We start from the raw sequence: 20,049 nt of genomic DNA, 5'->3' as shown, positions 1-20,049 counted from the left end.
TTAAATGCGTTTTTACTAGCATTATTGCTGTTAATTTTTTCATTAAACATAAAGGATGAATTTTTGAAGATGTCCCACAAATGTCCTACTAGTGATCAATGTAAAATAAAACGCTAAAAAAGACTATTTCATACCATATTTCAAGACTATTATTCATACCCCTTCCTTTTTTTTACTGTGTTATGTTGCTGCCTTATGTTAAACTGCTTTAAATATTTTTTTTCCCACATCAATCATACACCATATGAAAAAGGAAAAAACAGGTTTTTATTATCTTTGCAAATTTATTACAAATAAAAACTTAAATGATTCCATTGCATAAGTATTCACACCCTTATCTGGGACAGTTGAAATTTAGCCCAGAAGCATTCATATTGCTTGTAGACGTTACTACACTTTGCGTGAAATTCGCCTGTGGCAAATTCAATTGAATGGGTATGATTTGGAAAGGCACACACGTCTTGATAAAAGATCTAACAGCTAAAAGTGCATATCAGAGCAAAAACCAAGCCCTGACGGGAAAAAAACTGCCTGTAGAGCTCAAAGACAGGATTGCATCAAGCCACACATCTTCAGAAGAGTTCAGAAATTTTTTTTAAACAACCACAACTTTTCCTAGAGCTGACCTCCTGGCCAAACTGAGCAATTGATGGAAAAGGGCCTTGGCTAGAGTGCTGACCAAGAACCTGATGGTCACTCTAGTTGAGCTCCATGATTATATATGCAGATGGGAGAAACTTACAGAAGGACAAACATCATTGCAACACTCCATCGAGCTGGGCTTTATGGAATTTGCAAAAAAGCATCTAAAGGACCCTCAGACTGTGAGAAACAAGATTCTCTGGTCTGATGAAGCTCAATTCCAAGCATCATGTTTGAAGGAAACCAGGCACTGCTCATCACCTGCAGAGTACCATCCCAAAATTAAAGTGTGCTGGTAGCAGACTCATGCTGTGGGGATGTTTTTCAGTGGCATGGACTGAAGGACTGAGGGTCAGAGTAGAAGAAAAGCTCAATGCACCAAAATATTGAGACAGCCTAAATGAAAACCCAGTCCAGAGCATTCAGAACCTCAGACTGGGTAAAGGTTCACCTTCCAACAGGGCAATGACCCTAAGCACACACCAAGAGTGGCTTATAGACAACTCTGTGAATGTCCTTGAATGGCCCAGCCAGAGCCTGGACTTGAACCCAATCAAACATTTCTGGAGACCCCCATCCAAGCTGACAGAGCTTAAGATGTGAGGTGAAGAGCGGCAAATCTTGTTGCCTCATATCCAAAAAGACTTGAGGCTGTAAAGGTGCTTCAGCTAAGTACTAAGTTAAGGGTATGAATACTTATGTAATGTATTTATTTGAGTTTTTTTTATTTTTAATAAATGTACAAAGTTGTGACAATTCTGTTTTTGCTTTGTCATTATGGTACATGGAGTGTAGATGGATGTGGAAATAATGTAATTTAAAACAGTTTAACATAAGGCAGCAACATAACAAAACCTGAAAAAAATGAAGGGGTATGAATACTTTCGCATTATGTGACAAAATAGCATGGTGCAAACAACTTAATAGTTTTATTTGACACTAACACTGGTCTAAGCATGCAACAGGCCTCAGTTTATGTCCCCGTCTCTGTTAATTTTTTACCAAAAAGCATCAGTCATCAATTTTTATGACGTGTGGTAGCAACAGAGTGATTAATGTCATGCTGACATTCTTCTGACAGCTCTGTGCCAGAGCCAAGTGGGACATGCCAGGACACTCCTCAGTTATGGATCTATCTGTCAGTTTTTGATGGAATCTAAGCTGCTTTAATAACAGACGAGCTTTAATTTGGGTCCATCGTTTTATCAGCAAAGCTTTCAAATTCAGTGCAATGTGACATATTAATGAAAAGTGTAACAAAACCACCCATTCGGGGTCTGAAGATTAGAGCAAAAGGTTGTAAGTCTCCTCTCGATGTGACTGACAGAAAGGCCCTGAAACAGCAAGAGATTTTTGCTCAGATTGTTGCATCTGTTGTTGTCCCATGAGCCCACAGGCTGTAATAGCTTTTGTGTCTGCTCTTCTAGTCTCCCTGGGTTCGGTTTTATTAGTTCCTGTCAGGGTCTGGCCCACTTTGCTTTGCTGTCTGCGTTCAAACAAAGGTATTATCTAATGAAGGCTACTATGGGACAGTAAGACCCTTGTTTTTGTCAATTTGTGAGACAGTTTAGGAGGATTTGTCTCATTTTTCACCCCAAACAGTTGCACATTATGTAAAATGGGTATAATTTTTCACGGTCCAAAGATGAACGAGCACAATTAGCCACATGCCTGCCGTGACACAAAAAACAAATCACCACGAGTCCTACAGAGCACTAAATGTGACCAGAGGCTCGACCATCAGTAACACTCCCATCTTAAGCGATAGGGGTGTGTAAAACGACATACTAGGCCTTCAGATATTTATCACATAAATGCCCTTTTATCACAGTCCTTACAAAAACGATTATACTTAATAACGGAAGCAATGTTCACAGCAAGCACTCACAGCATTTGAATTACAGAAATAATTGATTTAACAATATTTATTTTCAAAGATGGTGGATTTTCTAAAGTGATGATTTCATGGTTTGTAGTAGTGATGTTTTAAAAGGAGATGACTTTAGAGAAAGTTTTACTATGTAGGTACTTTCAAAGTAAAATATAGCATGCTAAGAGTGTGGGGGAAATGGCTCTAAATCTATACATGTTAAACCACTGCTTGAAGAAAAGTAAAGCTAAAAATAGAAACTATTTAACCTCACTAATCAATCAACTAATCAATCCTTAGATAATTAGCTTCAGCAGTTAGCTTGTGCTAGGTGATGCCGTACACCATTATGGGGACACAAAACTCACTGACTCCAAGTTTCATTACTAGCTGCTAAGAAACTTAGCTTGATACTAAGTAAATATTGCTAAGATTAAAGGGATAGTTCACCCAAAACTGAAAATTCTGACAATTATTACTCACCCTCGTGCCGTTCCAAACCTGTAAGACTTGTGTTCATTTTATGAAAACAAATGAAGATATTTTTGATGAAAACCGAGAGCTTTCTGACTTTGTATAGACAGCATTGCAACTGATACCTTCAAGGCCTCGAAAGGTAGTAAGGACATTGTTAAAATAGTCCATTTGACATTAGTAGTTCAACCTTAATATTATGAAGCTACGAGAATAATTTTTGTGAAAAAAAATGACTTTATTCAACTATTTTATTCTGTTACGTGTTAGTTATTTTATAATATTCTATGTATTATTTGATTATTTAAATCTCCTGTTTAAAACTAGGAAACTAGACACATTATACGGCCCTCCAAAGGCAAAGCGCAGTAACTACACATTTAGTCAAAATTGAGTTAAGGCTTAAAATGGACTTTGTGACAACTGTTTTGTCTTGTGGCAAAGTCTCCTGGTTCAATTTTGTCCCGTTTCAGAGAAACATTCAGAGAAACGAGAGTGTCAACATGTTTGACTAGCTGTTGTAAAAACTTTAAAGGCTTTTTTCTCAGTTTCAGTGTTTGCGTAGTTACTGCACTTTGCCTTTGGAGGGCAGTATAGTTGTATTAATTATACATGATGATATAGTTATGTATAGTTGTATGTAATACATATTTTGAAACTGTATTGCTGCTGTAATTCTGACCCATTTCAAATGCTTACATGCTTTTCTTCTATTTCTTCTTTTTGCTCTTAACAGCTTCCACTCGCTGTGGTAGAGCAGTTATAAAATACTGTTCTTGTAAATACATTTCAGTATTTAAGTAAAAATATGCATGCAAATTACAGCAAAGTGCAACAGTTGCTGTTCGGTGTTCGTCAGTGGTCAATAAGGATATAAATGGTACATTTTCAATCGATTTCTTTCTTGTAAACTCAGAGATGTGGATTCAGACAGCAATTAAATTACCACACGACCTTGGTTTTGTCCAAAAACAGTAGGTAATTGAGAGTTGGTGGGAGAAAAACGCTGACATTCTGCTTTTGGACTCCAATAAAACCACAAAGTAACCCCTGTAAATGTTGAAAATAGCTTATGTCCCCATAAGAAAAAATTACTATCCGTATAGGGCTTTTGATTATTTAATAACATCTAATTAAAGTGTTTTAAACAAGTAGTAACTTAACTATTATGCAGAGCATATTAGTTTAGCTGAAGTATTTGTATCAATACTAGGGGCCAAATGTGAGGTAAAAGACTTCTCTTGCCACATCAAATATTTATACGATTTTAGGATTTCTTTTCCTACAAAAAGTGTTGCTCAGTCTCTGTTCAATAAAAAGTATATTTTAATATAGATTTTTTTCGCAGTCATACACTACAGAAGTAGTGAAAATAGGGTTAGTTCACCCAAAAAGGACAATTCTGCCATTAATTACTCACCCTCATGTACTTGCAAAACTGTACATGAAATCCGAGAGCTCTCTGACCTTGTATAGACAGCAACGCAAGTACCACATTCAAGGCCCAGAAAGGTAGTAAGGACATTGTTAAAATAGTCCATGTACATCAGTGGTTCAACCGTAATGTTATGAAGCTACGAGAATTTTTTTTTGTGTGCAAAGAAAACTAAAATAACGACTTTATTTAACAATTTCTTCTATTCCATGTCAGTCTTCGACGCGTTCAGGTACCACACGCAGGGTAAGCATATTTTTTCACAAAAGGTATTCTCATAGATTCATAATATTACGGTTGAACAACTGATGTCAAATGGACTATTTTAACATTGTCCTTACTACCTTTCTAGGCCTTGAAGGTATCAGTTGCGTTGCTGTCTATGCAGGGTCAGAAAGCTCTCAGATTTCCAGAAATATCTTAATTTGTGTACCGAAGATAAACGACTAATTAATGACAGAATTTTCATTTTTGGGTGAGCTATCCCTTTAAGCCGTGCCTTTTGCCCTGTTGTGCCTTATATCGAATGTGTTTGTTTTCTCCATATATTTGTTGCCATGTTTTGTACAAGCCTATTTAAGCAGGGTTTAGCTACTTGGCTTAAAAAAGAGAGAGTTCACCCAAAAATCTGTCATCATTAACTCACCCTCCTGTTGTTCTAAAATAATATGATTTCCTTTGTTCTGCAGAACACAAATGAAGATAACTGGAGAATGCTCTAAAAAGCAGTATTCTAAAAAAAAGTACTATAAAATTAGCATCAGCTTTCTCATGGGCCTGTGTTTTCATATTCCTTTAGTGTTTCTTCATCACTCTTACGTGTAAACAGCATAAAGCAGCCCACTTATAGCTGTGCAAATACATCTACTGATTGAATGCACCAGTCGAACTGCCAATGAGACGAATGAGAATGCTAACGGATAGCTCTCTATAAGTATATTAGAACTCAGCCTGGATCACACACAAAGCTGTGGCAAAGACACATGTATATATATTGTTGAAACAAGCCAGACTGACCCCAGTGAATGTGTGCCCTGTAGGTCTGCTGAACAGAGGAGGTAAAGCAGTGTGATGTGTCTTTTGCTTCATGTAAAGAGAGCACTGATTGCTTTCAGTGGCCCCTCTGGCCTTCAGCGAGTCTATTTCCATTATCCCAGCAATCGATTCGCTGCAGCTCCACCATCTCTCTGCCCTTTACTGCAAACTTTACCCTGTCTCTCTCTTTCTCTCTGTCTCTGAATCACAGACCCTCTGTTGCTCAAACACATCTGTGTTTTCTTTCTCTCTTTCCATCTCAGATGTTGCCAGGGCAATTGAGCTGCTGGAAAAATTACAGGAGTCAGGTGACGTCCCGGGTCACAAGCTGCAGTCCCTGAAGAAGGTTCTACAGAGCGAGTTCTGCACGGCCATTAGAGAGGTGAGACCTACGTGAAGTACTGTTGTCACCTCTAGAGTTTAGCACCATAAAGATAGCCTCATAATTATATCACAGGTTCGCCCAAAAAAATTAAAATTCTGTCATTGGTAGCTCATGTCTTTTTCATTGTTTTTTCATGGAATATGCAAAGAGATATTTAGCTAAATGTCCAAGCTGCTGTTTACTTATGTTTATACCAAAAATAGAAGGACAGAAGGTTCAAACGCTCACTGATGCTTCAGAGGGAAGCAATATGCATTAAGACCCGAGGTAATAACACAGTATTAAAAATCAACTTTTTTGTAAACTTTTCAACGGGGTCATTTTTATAAATTTAACTATTATTTTCTCTTGTGGACAATATATATATATATATATATATATATATATACAGTCAAGTCCAAAATTGGGCTTCTCCCAAAAGATAGTAAGCCGATGTACAGCTTTTTTTAACATTTGAACAAAAAGTGGCATGTCCAAAATTATTCATACCCTTTGCAAACTGTCACAGTCTATGGGAAAATCCAAAGTTCTATACCATTCCAAATAGTCCAAGCTGTTCTAAAGCATCCTAATTACCCTGATCCATTGGGAACAGCTTTTTTAAACAACTCAACAGGTGAAAAACAGAAGCTCTCTGCTGTTGGTTTGTGGACAGTCATGGCTAAGACAAAGGAGCTCACTGAGGACCTGCGGCTGCGCATTGTGGCTGCTCACAAGTCAGGAAAGGGCTATACGACCATATCTAAATGTTTTGAAGTTCCAGTGGCTACAGTGCAAAGTATAATTAAAATTACAAGACGTTCCGCACTGTGAAAAATTTCAGAGGACATGGTCGGAAGCCAAAAGTGACACCTGTGCTGGGCAGGAGGATAGTGAGAGAGGTAAAAAAGAATCCAAGGATCACCACCAAGGCCGTCCTGATGAATCTGGGCTCTGCTGGTGGCAACATCTCATGGCACAATGATGTAGCCTTCATTTGGCGTAAAAAAGGAGAAGCCTTCAACCCTAATGGTGCGTTCACACCAGACGCGAATGGCGCGTTAAGCGCGAGTGATTTACATGTTAAGTCAATGCAAAGACGCGATAGACCTGCATGCGGCGCTATTCGCGCGAATGAGGCGGCGCGAATTGAGCGTTTCGGGCGAATTGAATTTGAAAAATTGGAACTTTGGCGAAAATTCGCGCCGCGTTAACCAATCAGGAGCTTGCTCTAGTAGTGACGGAGGCAGAAATCTGAAACAACAATGGAGGACAAAATCACCATTGTATCTTTGTACTTTTATAGAAACAGGAATAAAAAGAATCTTGCTTGGAAGAAAGTGAGTGAAGAGGTCGGACAATCTGGTAAGTTTTTAAAAAACACTCTTTACTCAATTTGACCTACATATATATACATTGAGACTACAAGCAAGCTAAAGCTGGCAAATTGAGCTCATTCACCTATTTTACAACTACTTTCCCGCTGACGAGTGGCAGACGCCCCTCCCATGACGCGAATTCGTGTCTGTTGTGAAGTAAATTTCAGGCGCAAATGAAGCGAGTAAACTCAAAATGTTCAAGCATCCAATTACGCGCGAATAGCGCAATTTATTTTCGCGCAAGTCGCGTCTGGTGTGAACACCCCATAAGTACACCATCCCCCTGTCAAACATGGTGGTGGGGGAGGGGGTTTAGCCGATGGGCCAGGAAACCTAATCACAGTAAACGGCACCATGAAAAAGGAGCAAAATTCTCAACAACAACATCAGGCAGTCCGCAGAGAAACTTGGCCTTGGGCACCAGTGGACATTTCAGCACAACAACGACCCAAAACACACAGCAAAAGTGGTGAAGAAATGGTTAGCAGACAAAAACATAAACGTTTTGCAGTGGCCCAGCCAGAGTCCTAACTTAAATCCAATTGAGAATCTGTGGAGGGAGCTAAAGATCAGGGTGATGGAGACCCTCCAACCTGAAAGAGTTGGAGCTCATCGCTAAAGATGAATGGGCAAAAATACCAGTGGAGACATGCACAAAGCTGGTCAGCAATTATAGGAAGCGTTTGATTGCTGTAATAGCCAATAAAGGCTTTTCTATTGATTATTAAGAAGGGTATGAATAATTTTGGACATGCCACTCTTTGTTCAAATGTAAATAAAAGATGAGTAATATTTTTTCCCACAATGATGCCTCTTGTACATTGTCTTATTATCTTTTCGGGAGAAGCCTGTGTCATTTCCGGTCAAAAAAAAAAAAAAAAAAAAAAAACTTGCTGGTTGAATAAAAGTAACTTAAAGTCAGAATCTGCCAAGGGTATGAACAATTTCAGGCTTGACAGTATATATGGACACATATATATTCTATTTTAAAGAACTGAAGTACTGACTTCTTTTTCTGGTTTTCATGATTTCTTCACATCAATTGTTGTAATGTTGTGATTCTTGAAACTAATTAGTTTGCTTCATCGCTTAGAACTCTTAAAAGCTGCCTACGAAGTAAATTAATAGGGAAGTCCTTCCACAATCAAGGACAGTAAAAAAAACAGGCAGCCACATTTGCATTTTATTGCAGATCTAAGCATCAGAGGCTGTGGTAGACATAGACCGAGGATCATCAATTATAGGATGGCATCTCAGCGTCATCTGAGCCTGACGTTTGTGACAGACATGTGTCGAGGGTGCGATGACAGAAGCATGTCTGTCAGGCAGAGATAGTGGCGACTAGTGCCTGTTTGACGCTGCTCCTCCTGTGAACTTGCAGAAATGCAATTATTCAGAGAATGAGGTTGACCTGGGCCACTGCGGTTTTAAGTGCAGCAGCAGGGCAACATCCTCACCACTTTAAGGTGTCTCCTTCGTCCATTTCCATGCTCAAACACCGGAATCGTAAACAACTACAAAACTACTACTTTATCTCACAGACAGACACATTTTAGTACCATGCCCTGAGCAGAGTACAGTTTTATCCTGGGGGAAATGCCTTTTCCCTTTTAGCAGTGTACTGTATGTGTGAGCTGGACAGCACAGGGTGAGAAAAAAAAGCCATTATGTTAATTCATTTGTTTATTTCATTAATTATCACAAGGATGATTATATGCTGCCTTTTAGTATGACACCACAGCTGTGCTTTCTGTCACTAGTGAACTGAGCACATATAATCATGTGCTTGTTTATTTTGAAACAGTATGGGAGGTTCGTGACTAGCCAAACAATGAAAAAGATACTCACAAAACAAATATTTAGAAAATCTCCACTCCTGTCAAAGATGAATTGAGAAAATAATACTAGCATTTTTTTATTTTATAACTAACACAAGTGAACAACCACATTTAAAGCTTATTCACACAAAGAGTGATGACTATAAAGAGAACAATAATGATAACTATATAAGTGTTGACATTAAGGGATGACAATATTTTGTTATTATTATAAGAGTGTGTTGCAGTTATCTAACTTAAACTGTCTTAAAAATATTATTCCATCTAATTTCCATCCATTAGAATGACAAAAAATGCATAGAATCAGTTGATATGTACTGTACTGGCAATTAAAATCTTTAAAAAATTCTTATAGATCATTACATGTTTTATACATCCTACCCTTTCTGTGAGTGTATCTGTTTTAAACTCTAGAAATTCTAGAGTAACCATTTCATTGCATTGTCTGTCTGACTGTCAGAGGGTTAAATGCAAATGTTCTCCTGATGCCACTGGGGCTTGGGCCCGTCATTGCTACTTGCAACTAGTCAAAAGTTTTTGAACAGTAAGATTTTTGATGTTTTATAAACTGCATTTATTTGATCCAAAGTACAGTAAAAACAGTCAAATTTTAAATAACTGTTTTCTATTTGAATATATTTTAACATGTAATTTATTCCTGATTCATGATTTCAAAGCTGAATTTTTAGCATTATTACTTTTGTCACAGAAATTCGGAAATCATTCTAATATTCTGATTTGCTGCTCAAAACACATTTATTATTATTATTATTATTATTATTATTATTATTTTGTAGAAAACAGCTAAGAATTTTTCAGCATTTATCTGAAACAGATATCTCTTGTAACATTATAAATATCTTTACACTGTAAAAAAACTATTTGTTGAATCAACTTAAAATAATTTGTTACCTGGCTGCCTTTTAAGTTCAATCAACTCAAAAAAAGTTTAATCAACTTAAAATGTTAAGTTGTACTAAGTGACAACTTAGATATTTGAATTGATTCAACTTAAAATTTTAAGGCAGCAGGGTAACAAATTATTTTAAGTTTACTCAACAAATTGTGTTCTTTTTTTTATTTTATTTTACAGTGTATCATCACTTTTGATCAATTTAAAGCATCATTGATAAATAAAAGTATTAATTTCTATAATTTCTTTTCCCCCACTAAAAAAAAAAAATACTGACTCCAAGCTTTTGAATGGTATATGGCCATATTACAAAAGCTTTTTGTTTCAGATAAATGCTGATGTTTGGATCTTTCTATTAATCAAATAATCCTAAATTCAACTGTTTTAAATATTGATAATAATAATAATAAAATGTTTCTTGAACAGCAAATCAGCATATTAGAATGATTTTTGAAGGATCAAGTGACACTAAAGACTGAAGTAATGATGCTAAAATGAAAGTAAATTACATTTTAAAATATATTCAAATAGAAAAATATTTCAACATTGTATTGTTTTGCTGTACTTTGGATCAAATAAATGCAGGCTTGGTGAGGAAAAGAGATTACTTAAAAATCTTACTATTCAAAAACTTTTGACTGGTAGTGTATATTATTTTTTACCTTTAATAAAGATTCTAGTTCTATGATCTAGAATAGAATAATTATAACAGCCAACATTTCTAAATTGGTGGAATGATATCTTAAGGATGATTTGTTTAATTACTGCTAGGTTTACTAATACTCAAAGAAAACATAGTATCTCTTTAAATATTTATGTATTTTTGTTTTTATTTATTATATTTTTTGGATGCCATAAAACATGGAAACGGGAGCCTGTGATTTTGAAAGAACTCTTGCCTTTTTTGTGCATAAAATGCATCAGATGGTCCATAAACGGTTTGCTTATGTGCAGTCTGTGGCTGAGATTAATGTGGCTATAACTATGCATGAGGAAATGTGCCAAAACCAGACGTGGAACATCTGTAGAGACATGCCTCAGACTGGATATGAGATTCAGCTTATAGGCTGCTATACAGCAGATGACACAACAGATGAATCGTTAAGTACAGTTTCATTTTGTAGCAAAGTTTTTCATCAATCAAAGAGAACATTAGTGTGGTAAAAAATTTTGGTAGGACATCAATTCACACTCCCAGCATCCATCAGGACAAGTTTCACAGAGCCGTGCATGGATGCCCTATGAGCTCATTTCATGGCCTGGCAATTGTACGAGGTATCATATGGTGCAATCTGTCTCTTACATTCCCGTAACGAGGGTGTGAAAGGACACTCGCGTGTCACAACGTCGACTCAATTTACAGCGCCCACAGCATAGCTTTGCATGGCAGGGACAATGTCAGTATGACAAAATGTGCAGTGAAAATCACCCTCAACCAAAAAATCAAAAAGAACAGAAAAATTAGATGCCACAAACATGGAGCATTTCAAAATCAAGACTAACAATAAATATGGTGCCTAATAACAAGAAGTCCCGGCCTATTCGGATGAGTCATCAAGCTCTCTTAGCCATGTGAAATCGTTGCCAAAAACGAGGACAACTAAAGAAACTAACCAACTGCGGTGGCCAAAACATACCCTCTCACATATGCGTCATCTCTCATGTGTCCTCAAAACGCTTGTCAAGAGATGTTTCAGATTCAGTACAACTTCAGCTCTATGATCAGCATTTATGGCATGCTGCCGTTTACCGCAGAAATTATTTTTCACTCAACGATTGTGTTTACAGTAAAGCGAAGTGTGAAGGTTGTATGCTTCTGTCTAAAAAGATGACAGTGTATCTTTTTTTACCTCCATGATCTCATGACGAAAACGTACCTGTGGGAACTTTTCCGCAAGATGCGTAATACGTACCAGTAAGTAACTATCACTGCAGTTTAGAACAGAAATGAACACTAGAGGCGGTAAAACGGCAGGTGCTTGTATCATTTTCACAAGACACGATTTTGCAGAACAACTGTTTCCAACATTGATAAAAAAAACAGCATATTAGAATGATTTCTGAAGGATCATGTGATGCTGAAGGCATCATAAAAAAGGTAATTGCGACTTTTTATCTCATAAATATCTTACTAGTTTACATCTCGAAATTGAGACTGTTTCTCAGAATTGTGATATAAACTCATAATTCTGACTTTTTGTCTCAGAATTGCAACATAAGCTCACAATTGCGAGTTATAAAATCAGAATTGCAGGATATAAACTCGCTGTTGCAAGAAATTAAGTCAGAATTTCAAAATATAAACTAGCAATTTTGACTTTTTGTCTCAGAATTGTGTGATATAAACTCGCAATTGCGAGAAATTAGGTCAGAATTGCAAGATATAAACTCGCAATTCTGACATTTTGTCTCAGAATTGAAGGATATAAACTCGCAATTGCGAGAAATTAAGTCAGAATTGCAAGATATAAACTTTCAATTCTGACTTTTCGTCTCAGAATTGTGTGATATAAGCTCACAATTGCGAGATATAAAGTCAGAATTGCAGAATATAAACTCGCTGTTGCGAGAAATTAAGTCAGAATTGCAAGATATAAACTCGCAATTCTGACTTTTTGTCCCAGAATTGAAGGATATAAATTCGCAATTGCAAGAAATTAAGTCAAAATTTCAAAATATAAACTAGCAATTTTGACTTTTTGTCTCAGAATTGCAGGATATAACCTCACAATTGCGAGAAATTAGGACAGAATTGCAAGATATAAACTAGCAATTTTGACTTTTTGTCTCAGAATTGTGTGATATAAGCTCGCAAATGCGAGTTATAAAGTCAGAATTGCAGGATATAAACTCACAATTGTGAGAAATTAGGACAGAATTGCAAGATATAAATTCTGACTTATTAAGTTCAGACTTATTGTCTGAGAATTGAAGGATATAAGCTCGCAAAAAAAAAAAAAAAAAAGATGACAGTGTATCTTTTTTTACCTCCATGATCTCATGACGAAAACGTACCTGTGGGAACTTTTTCGCAAGATGCGTAATACGTACCAGTAAGTAACTATCACTGCAGTTTAGAACAGAAATGAACACTAGAGGCGGTAAAACGGCAAGTGCTTGTATCATTTTCACAAGACACGATTTTGCAGAACAACTGTTTCCAACATTGATAAAAAAAACAGCATTTTAGAATGATTTTTGAAGGATCATGTGATGCTGAAGGCATCATAAAAAAGGTAATTGCGACTTTTTATCTCATAAATATCTTACTAGTTTACATCTCGAAATTGAGACTATGTTTCTCAGAATTGTGATATAAACTCATAATTCTGACTTTTTGTCTCAGAATTGCAACATAAGCTCACAATTGCGAGTTATAAAATCAGAATTGCAGGATATAAACTCGCTGTTGCAAGAAATTAAGTCAGAATTTCAAAATATAAACTAGCAATTTTGACTTTTTGTCTCAGAATTGTGTGATATAAGCTCGCATTTGCGAGAAATTAGGTCAGAATTGCAAGATATAAACTCGCAATTCTGACATTTTGTCTCAGAATTGAAGGATATAAACTCGCAATTGCGAGAAATTAAGTCAGAATTGCAAGATATAAACTTTCAATTCTGACTTTTTGTCTCAGAATTGTGTGATATAAGCTCACAATTGCGAGATATAAAGTCAGAATTGCAGAATATAAACTCGCTGTTGCGAGAAATTAAGTCAGAATTGCAAGAAATAAACTCGCAATTCTGACTTTTTGTCCCAGAATTGAAGGATATAAATTCGCAATTGCAAGAAATTAAGTCAAAATTTCAAAATATAAACTAGCAATTTTGACTTTTTGTCTCAGAATTGCAGGATATAAACTCACAATTGCGAGAAATTAGGACAGAATTGCAAGATATAAACTCGCAATTCTGACATTTTGTCTCAGAATTGAAGGATATAAACTCGCAATTGCGAGAAATTAAGTCAGAATTGCAAGATATAAACTTTCAATTCTGACTTTTTGTCTCATAATTGTGTGATATAAGCTCACAATTGCGAGATATAAAGTCAGAATTGCAGAATATAAACTCGCTGTTGCGAGAAATTAAGTCAGAATTGCAAGATATAAACTCGCAATTCTGACTTTTTGTCCCAGAATTGAAGGATATAGATTCGCAATTGCAAGAAATTAAGTCAAAATTTCAAAATATAAACTAGCAATTTTGACTTTTTGTCTCAGAATTGCAGGATATAAACTCACAATTGCGAGAAATTAGGACAGAATTGAAGGATATAAACTCGCAATTGCGAGAAATTAAGTCAGAATTTCAAAATATAAACTAGCAATTTTGACTTTTTGTCTCAGAATTGTGTGATATAAGCTCGCAATTGCTAGTTATAAAGTCAGAATTGAAGGATATAAACTCACAATTGTGAGAAATTAGGACAGAATTGCAAGATATAAATTCTGACTTATTAAGTTCAGACTTATTGTCTGAGAATTGAAGGATATAAGCTCGCAATTGCTCGCAATCATTTTCGTACACAGTTATGATTACAGCTCCATATGTTTCACTTTCTGGACATAACAAGCTTGCTCGGTAGCTCAGCCGGCACAGAATTAGACTGAAAAAACGGAAAACTGAAACCTGAAACACATGACTCACGATGAAAGAACTAAAAGATGAGAGATTGAAAAACAAGCTAAAATGGCCAGCTTGCAATTGCGTTTTCATGTCACATTCGCTTTTGCTCATACTATCGGGTAGGTTTAAGTGTAGTGCAGATAGTACGTTATTTTAAAACGTCACGGAGCATTAGAGTTATAGCGCTGTAGTTATCACACTGTCTCAGACTGTTTAAAAAATATTACTTCTATCTAATTTCCATCCATTAGAATGACAAATAGATGTATAGAATCAGTTAATATGTACTGAATTAGCAATAAAAATCATTTAAAAGTCATATCGATCATAAAAATGTATATATTCTATATAGAGTGTATCTGTTTCACACTCCAGCTATTCTAGAGTAACCCTTTCACTGCTGTGACTCAACCAGACCAGATTGGGATAAATGCAGATGTTCTCCTGATGCCACTACACTACCAGTCAAAAGTTTTTGAACACTACAATTTTTAATGTTTTTAAAGAAGTCTCTTCTGCTCACCTGCATTTATTTGATCCGAAGTACAGCAAAAACAGTACAAATTTTTAAATTAAATTTACTATTTAAAATAGTTTTCTAAAACAAGCAATTCGGCTTGCATTTTTATGTCAAAATTGCTTTTGTTCATACTATCGGGTAGGTTTAGGTGTAGTGCAGATGGTACGTTATTTTAAAACGTCACAGAGTATTAGAGTTACAGGACATTTCTAGTCAGAACTGCTGTGACACGTACAAAACCAATGTCATGTAAAACATACCATATGTACGTTCATCTGAACACTTTTTTAGCGCCACATCAAAGTGAGCATTTCACATCGAATATGTCATGAAACGTACATTGCGTATGTATTCCGCATCTTGTGAAAAAGTTCAAAGAGGTACGTTTTCGTCATGAGTTTAGGTTGATTTTTACCCTCTATTAGGGCCAGATTTACTAACAGCTTGCACCAGCACAAACCCTCTTTTGGCGTTAAAAAACTGTCAAAAAAATTAGCGATGGCTTTTAAGGCTGACCTGCATAGGCATTTGTAGGGGATTCTTTTTCATATGCAAAATGTATGGGAGAAGAGTATTTAAATGGATCATGTAAGGTGCGGTAGTCAATTTACTGGTATTTCCCTTATTTTACGGCCAAAAAGCATGTCTTAACCCACTTTTCATTTCTGTTGTGTTGTTCGCCTGTGTTTTTAGTAGATTACACACAAATGAATATTATTGGCTCTGCTTGTTTGCGACCCTACACTGCTTTTGGTATACTGCATTGGCTATTATGGAAATGAGCTGGCTGAAACTGTGTTCTTTAATTTGCACATTGTCAATAGATCACCCGCTTTTATGGGATTGCATTCTTAAGCTAATTTGACCTGTTTAGTGAATCTGGCCCTTAAAGGGATAGTTCACCCAAAAATTAAAATTCTGTCATTAATTACTCACCCATATTAAATAACACATTTAATTAATTTTTTTTTACTGTTTTTGGTGTACTTTGGATCAAATAAAAGCAGACAAGACTTCTTTAAAAAAACATTAAAAATCTTACTGTTCAAAAAATTTTGACTGGTAGTGCAGCTGCAAGTAGCAATGACGGGCCCAAGCCCCGGTGGCATCAGGAGAACATTTGCATTTCATGTTATTCCAAACCCGTAAGACCTTCGTTCATCTGCAGAACAAAAATTAAGATATTTCTGATGAAATCTGAGAGCTTTTTGAACCTGCATATACAGCAATGCAACTGACACATTTGAGGCCAGGTAGTAAGGACATTGTTAAAATAGTCCATGTGACATCAGTTCAACCGCAATGTTATGGAACTACAAGATTACTTTTTATGCGCAAAGAAAAACAAAAATAATTAAAGCTACAAGCAGTGATGAACGGGCCCTCGCCATTTGTGCAGTCTTCATCCCGATAGCATCAGGAAAACGGTGCCCAGTGGGCACATGCATTCACAGCAACCCTCTGCCAGCTTGGATTTAAAGTTTACAGCATTGAAAGGGTTACACTTTAAAATCAACACACAGACACATACACGCAATATATAAAATTTTGCTATCCAGTTTCATTTGTTAACATTAACTATATTAGTTAACATTAACAGTAATTAAATAGCATTTAATAAGGTTAATTAATATTAAGCTAAAAAAAAGTATTCATACATTATTAAAATGTAAATTTTTATATTTTAACATTAGTTTATGTACTGTGAATTAACATGAACATGAACACACAAATATTTTTAACAAATATATATATATATAACTCATCTTAAAATTGTATAATTTTCAGATGTTTTGAACAGATAACAGCAAAGTTTGTTTTGTTGTCAAAGTTTGTCTTGGAATTGTTATTGAATTATATTCAATATAATTATTGTTATTGAATTATATTCAATAAATAACACTATGAAAATAAATGTCTATCAATATAGATAAATCACTCATGCTAAAAAGTCATTATTAGTTAGTATTTTTGTTAATCTTTTGCTATGTGACTGCATAGGACAAGTTCATGGTACAGTTCAGCAAAAGATAAACAACTGCAAAAAACAAACAATGAAAGAGTTAGTGTCCCTTTATATTTTCTCAAAGATCAGACTCTCAAAGATCAGACATATTTATGTAGATTACACTACATCAATGTGCATTTCTTCCTCAAAGATGGTCTATTGCAAAACAGCATGTTTCACTCTCTCTCCCTCTAGCCCTTTCACCCCTCCCCCCTTCAGTCACTCTAGACTCAACACACACACTTAGACATACAGTCAGGCAGAGTGAGAGCAGATTTCTGATTTCTTTTTAAATTTTCTTTAATTCATAGAAGCTTGTATACTTATGAGATTAACAGCATTTGCTCAGAATGATTAGTTCTCTGTGTGAAAAAAAAAGTTTTAAAGAGTTTGGATGCTGCACTTTAAAGATATAAAAAACTTATGGTTATCATCTTTTTTACTATCACTTTAAAAAATCACCACATCAACACCGTTCAAGATATCCCAAATCCGCCCACAATTTAGCATCTTCAGAATATTCTCTGCATGTTAAAAAAGTTTGGTGTGAACAGCATGTTGCTCTTATGAGAAGTATGAATTTGTTTACAGCCTGATTTTTCCAAAAATCCACATTCAAATCAAAATAGCTGGCTTCCTGTTGGTCAAAGCTAATGAGTTTAATTTAGAAAGTTGTCCAGATTGATGAGAACGATATATGTACAGAGTTTGGTGACTGTAGGAAAAACTAACCCCCCAACTTTTGTCAAAGATGGCGCTATAGAGTGCCTGCTCCACACCCATTTATGACCTTTTGCCAGTGTCTAACTATCATTAATATTGATGTGTGTGTTGAGTTTCATGAAATTCTAAGCATGTTATCTGCCTCGAAAAGACAGGAACCTAATTTTAAAGTTTGACACGTTGCCATGGCAACAGCATTTGATTTATCATCGACCCGTTTACATATTCTCATCGGCCGTGTTTTTACATTATTTTGATGAAGTTTGAAGAAAAACGAGTAAAATTAAGAGGCTGATTTCAAAGCATTTTGAAAATGACACACTTCCTGCTGCCAGTTGGTGGCGCTATAACTTTGACTCATAATAGTCACCTTTATGGAATCGGCATCATACAACGAACAAACTGGTGAAGTTTCATCAGAATCAGGCAATGTGTGCAACAGTTATTAGACACTTCCTGTTTCTCATTTCTCGCCATAACTTTGTCGCCTTGCCACGGCCAAACCGTTCAAGATATCAAAAATCCCCTCGCAATTTTGCATCCCCAATGTCTTGAGATCATGCTGACCGAGTTTGGTGACATTCCCATGGAAATCCTGGGAGGAGTATATCAAATTCCAGAGCATGCGCTTTTTACTCAGCCTTAAATATCTCACTTCCTGTTGGGTGGAGCCTATGACATAGAGTACAAAAGTTGTTTGGCTCAGTGGGATCTATATGTGTACAGAGTTTCATATGAGTACGTGCAAGTATGTGTGCACAATACATCAAGTTTTCAAACTGTGTTTCAGGGGGCTCTGTAGAGGCCCTGTACCACGCCCGGGTCCCAGCCTCTGCGGCGTCCTGATGGCCGCAGATTCCAATGTGTGTGCAAATTTGCAAGAGTTTTTGAGTATGTTAAGGCCCCCAAAATAGCCCGGAAGGTTGAAAATAAATAAATAAATAAATAAGAACCCTTTTGGGCTCAGGCCCTAATAATCCTAAGGAAAACAATAGGGCACTTCGCCCCTTTGGGCTTGTGCCCTAAACAAATAAGAATCCTTAGAACAGTGGTCGCCAACCCGTCGATCGCGATCGACTGGTAGATCTTTATCACTGTCCCGGTAGCTCCCGAAAATAAAAACATTTTCAGTTTTGCAAGCATCTGTATTTCTTAATCCAACTGCTTTATTTTCAATGAAGTGACCAATCAGATAAAAGAAGAGCACCCGTAAATTAACTGTCGCAAACGTCAATATGGATCTCCATGGTGATAGCCCGCGCGAGGTAACATACTACAAACTAGAATGGCGGAGGCTCCACGAAAGAAGGCAAAAACCTACAATTTTCATCCAGAATGGGAACAGGAATTTCTGTTTACCTTGGTAAAAGAGAAGTGTGTATGTATGTTGTGCCACCAAAAACAAGCATTATGTAAAAGAGGGAATCTGGAGAGGCATCACAATACCAACCACCCGAAATTTAAATACCGCTACCCGCAAAAGAGCGCGATTCGTGCACGGAAAGTTGACGAGCTGAGATCTGAGTTGAAGGCCCAGCAATCACTTTTTACAAAATCTGCTGATCAAAATAAGGCTGCTACTGAAGCATTGTTTCGTGTAAGTCACTTTCTGGCTAAATACAAAAAGCCTTTTACGGATGGCGAATTATTCAAGGAAGCCATGGCCATTACTGCAGAGACTATTTTCAAGGATTTCAAAAACAAAGACGACATAAAAGCCTCACTCCGTGCTGTGCCTCTCGGCCCTGCATCAGTGGCAAGGAGGGTCGAGTCACTGTCAGAGGACGTGGATCGACAGGTGTTAAAGGACTTGTCACTCTGTGAATATTTTTCACTGCAGTTCGACAAATGCTGACAAACTGCCTGGGAGCTCCTCAGTGGTGAAACTCCTCCTCCTTCAATCAGTGGAGAACCAGGTGGAACAAATCTGAGGCAATCTGAGCGTGCCAGTACCTGGCTCTGTTGTTGTCTTTAAACCACAGTGAAAGGAGCATTTATAGCACCACTAGACCAAGGAAACTTCATCTTTGTCATCAAGGTGACTGTGCAAAACCAAGCCCTCCACAAAACAGTGAAGGACAGCCGGTAAGCGCCATATTGGCCATGTTTGGCTAGACTGACTTGAGCAGTGCAGTGCAAATGATACTCTGGAAAACACAGACTCTTAACTCTTGTTGACTTTGTTAGAACTTTGTAACTTCAAATGTTGTTTGGTA

General features: G+C 36.6%; 1 protein-coding gene across 2 annotated transcripts in view; it reads left to right on the top strand.

Annotated features, from left to right (window-relative positions):
- Nucleotides 1–20,049, top strand: part of lin7a (lin-7 homolog A (C. elegans)) — an 83,611-nt gene that overhangs the window by 26,033 nt on the left and 37,529 nt on the right. For both annotated transcript variants that reach the window (XM_073838867.1, XM_073838869.1), the window contains exon 2: nucleotides 5,720–5,838. In XM_073838867.1, the coding sequence (XP_073694968.1) occupies nucleotides 5,720–5,838 (119 nt within the window). The remainder of the gene's footprint in view (nucleotides 1–5,719; nucleotides 5,839–20,049) is intronic.

The sequence above is a fragment of the Garra rufa genome, chromosome 4 (genome assembly GCF_049309525.1).
Source record: "Garra rufa chromosome 4, GarRuf1.0, whole genome shotgun sequence".
Classification (NCBI taxonomy): Eukaryota; Metazoa; Chordata; class Actinopteri; order Cypriniformes; family Cyprinidae; genus Garra; species Garra rufa.
This window is presented reverse-complemented; position numbering and strand designations above follow the sequence as displayed.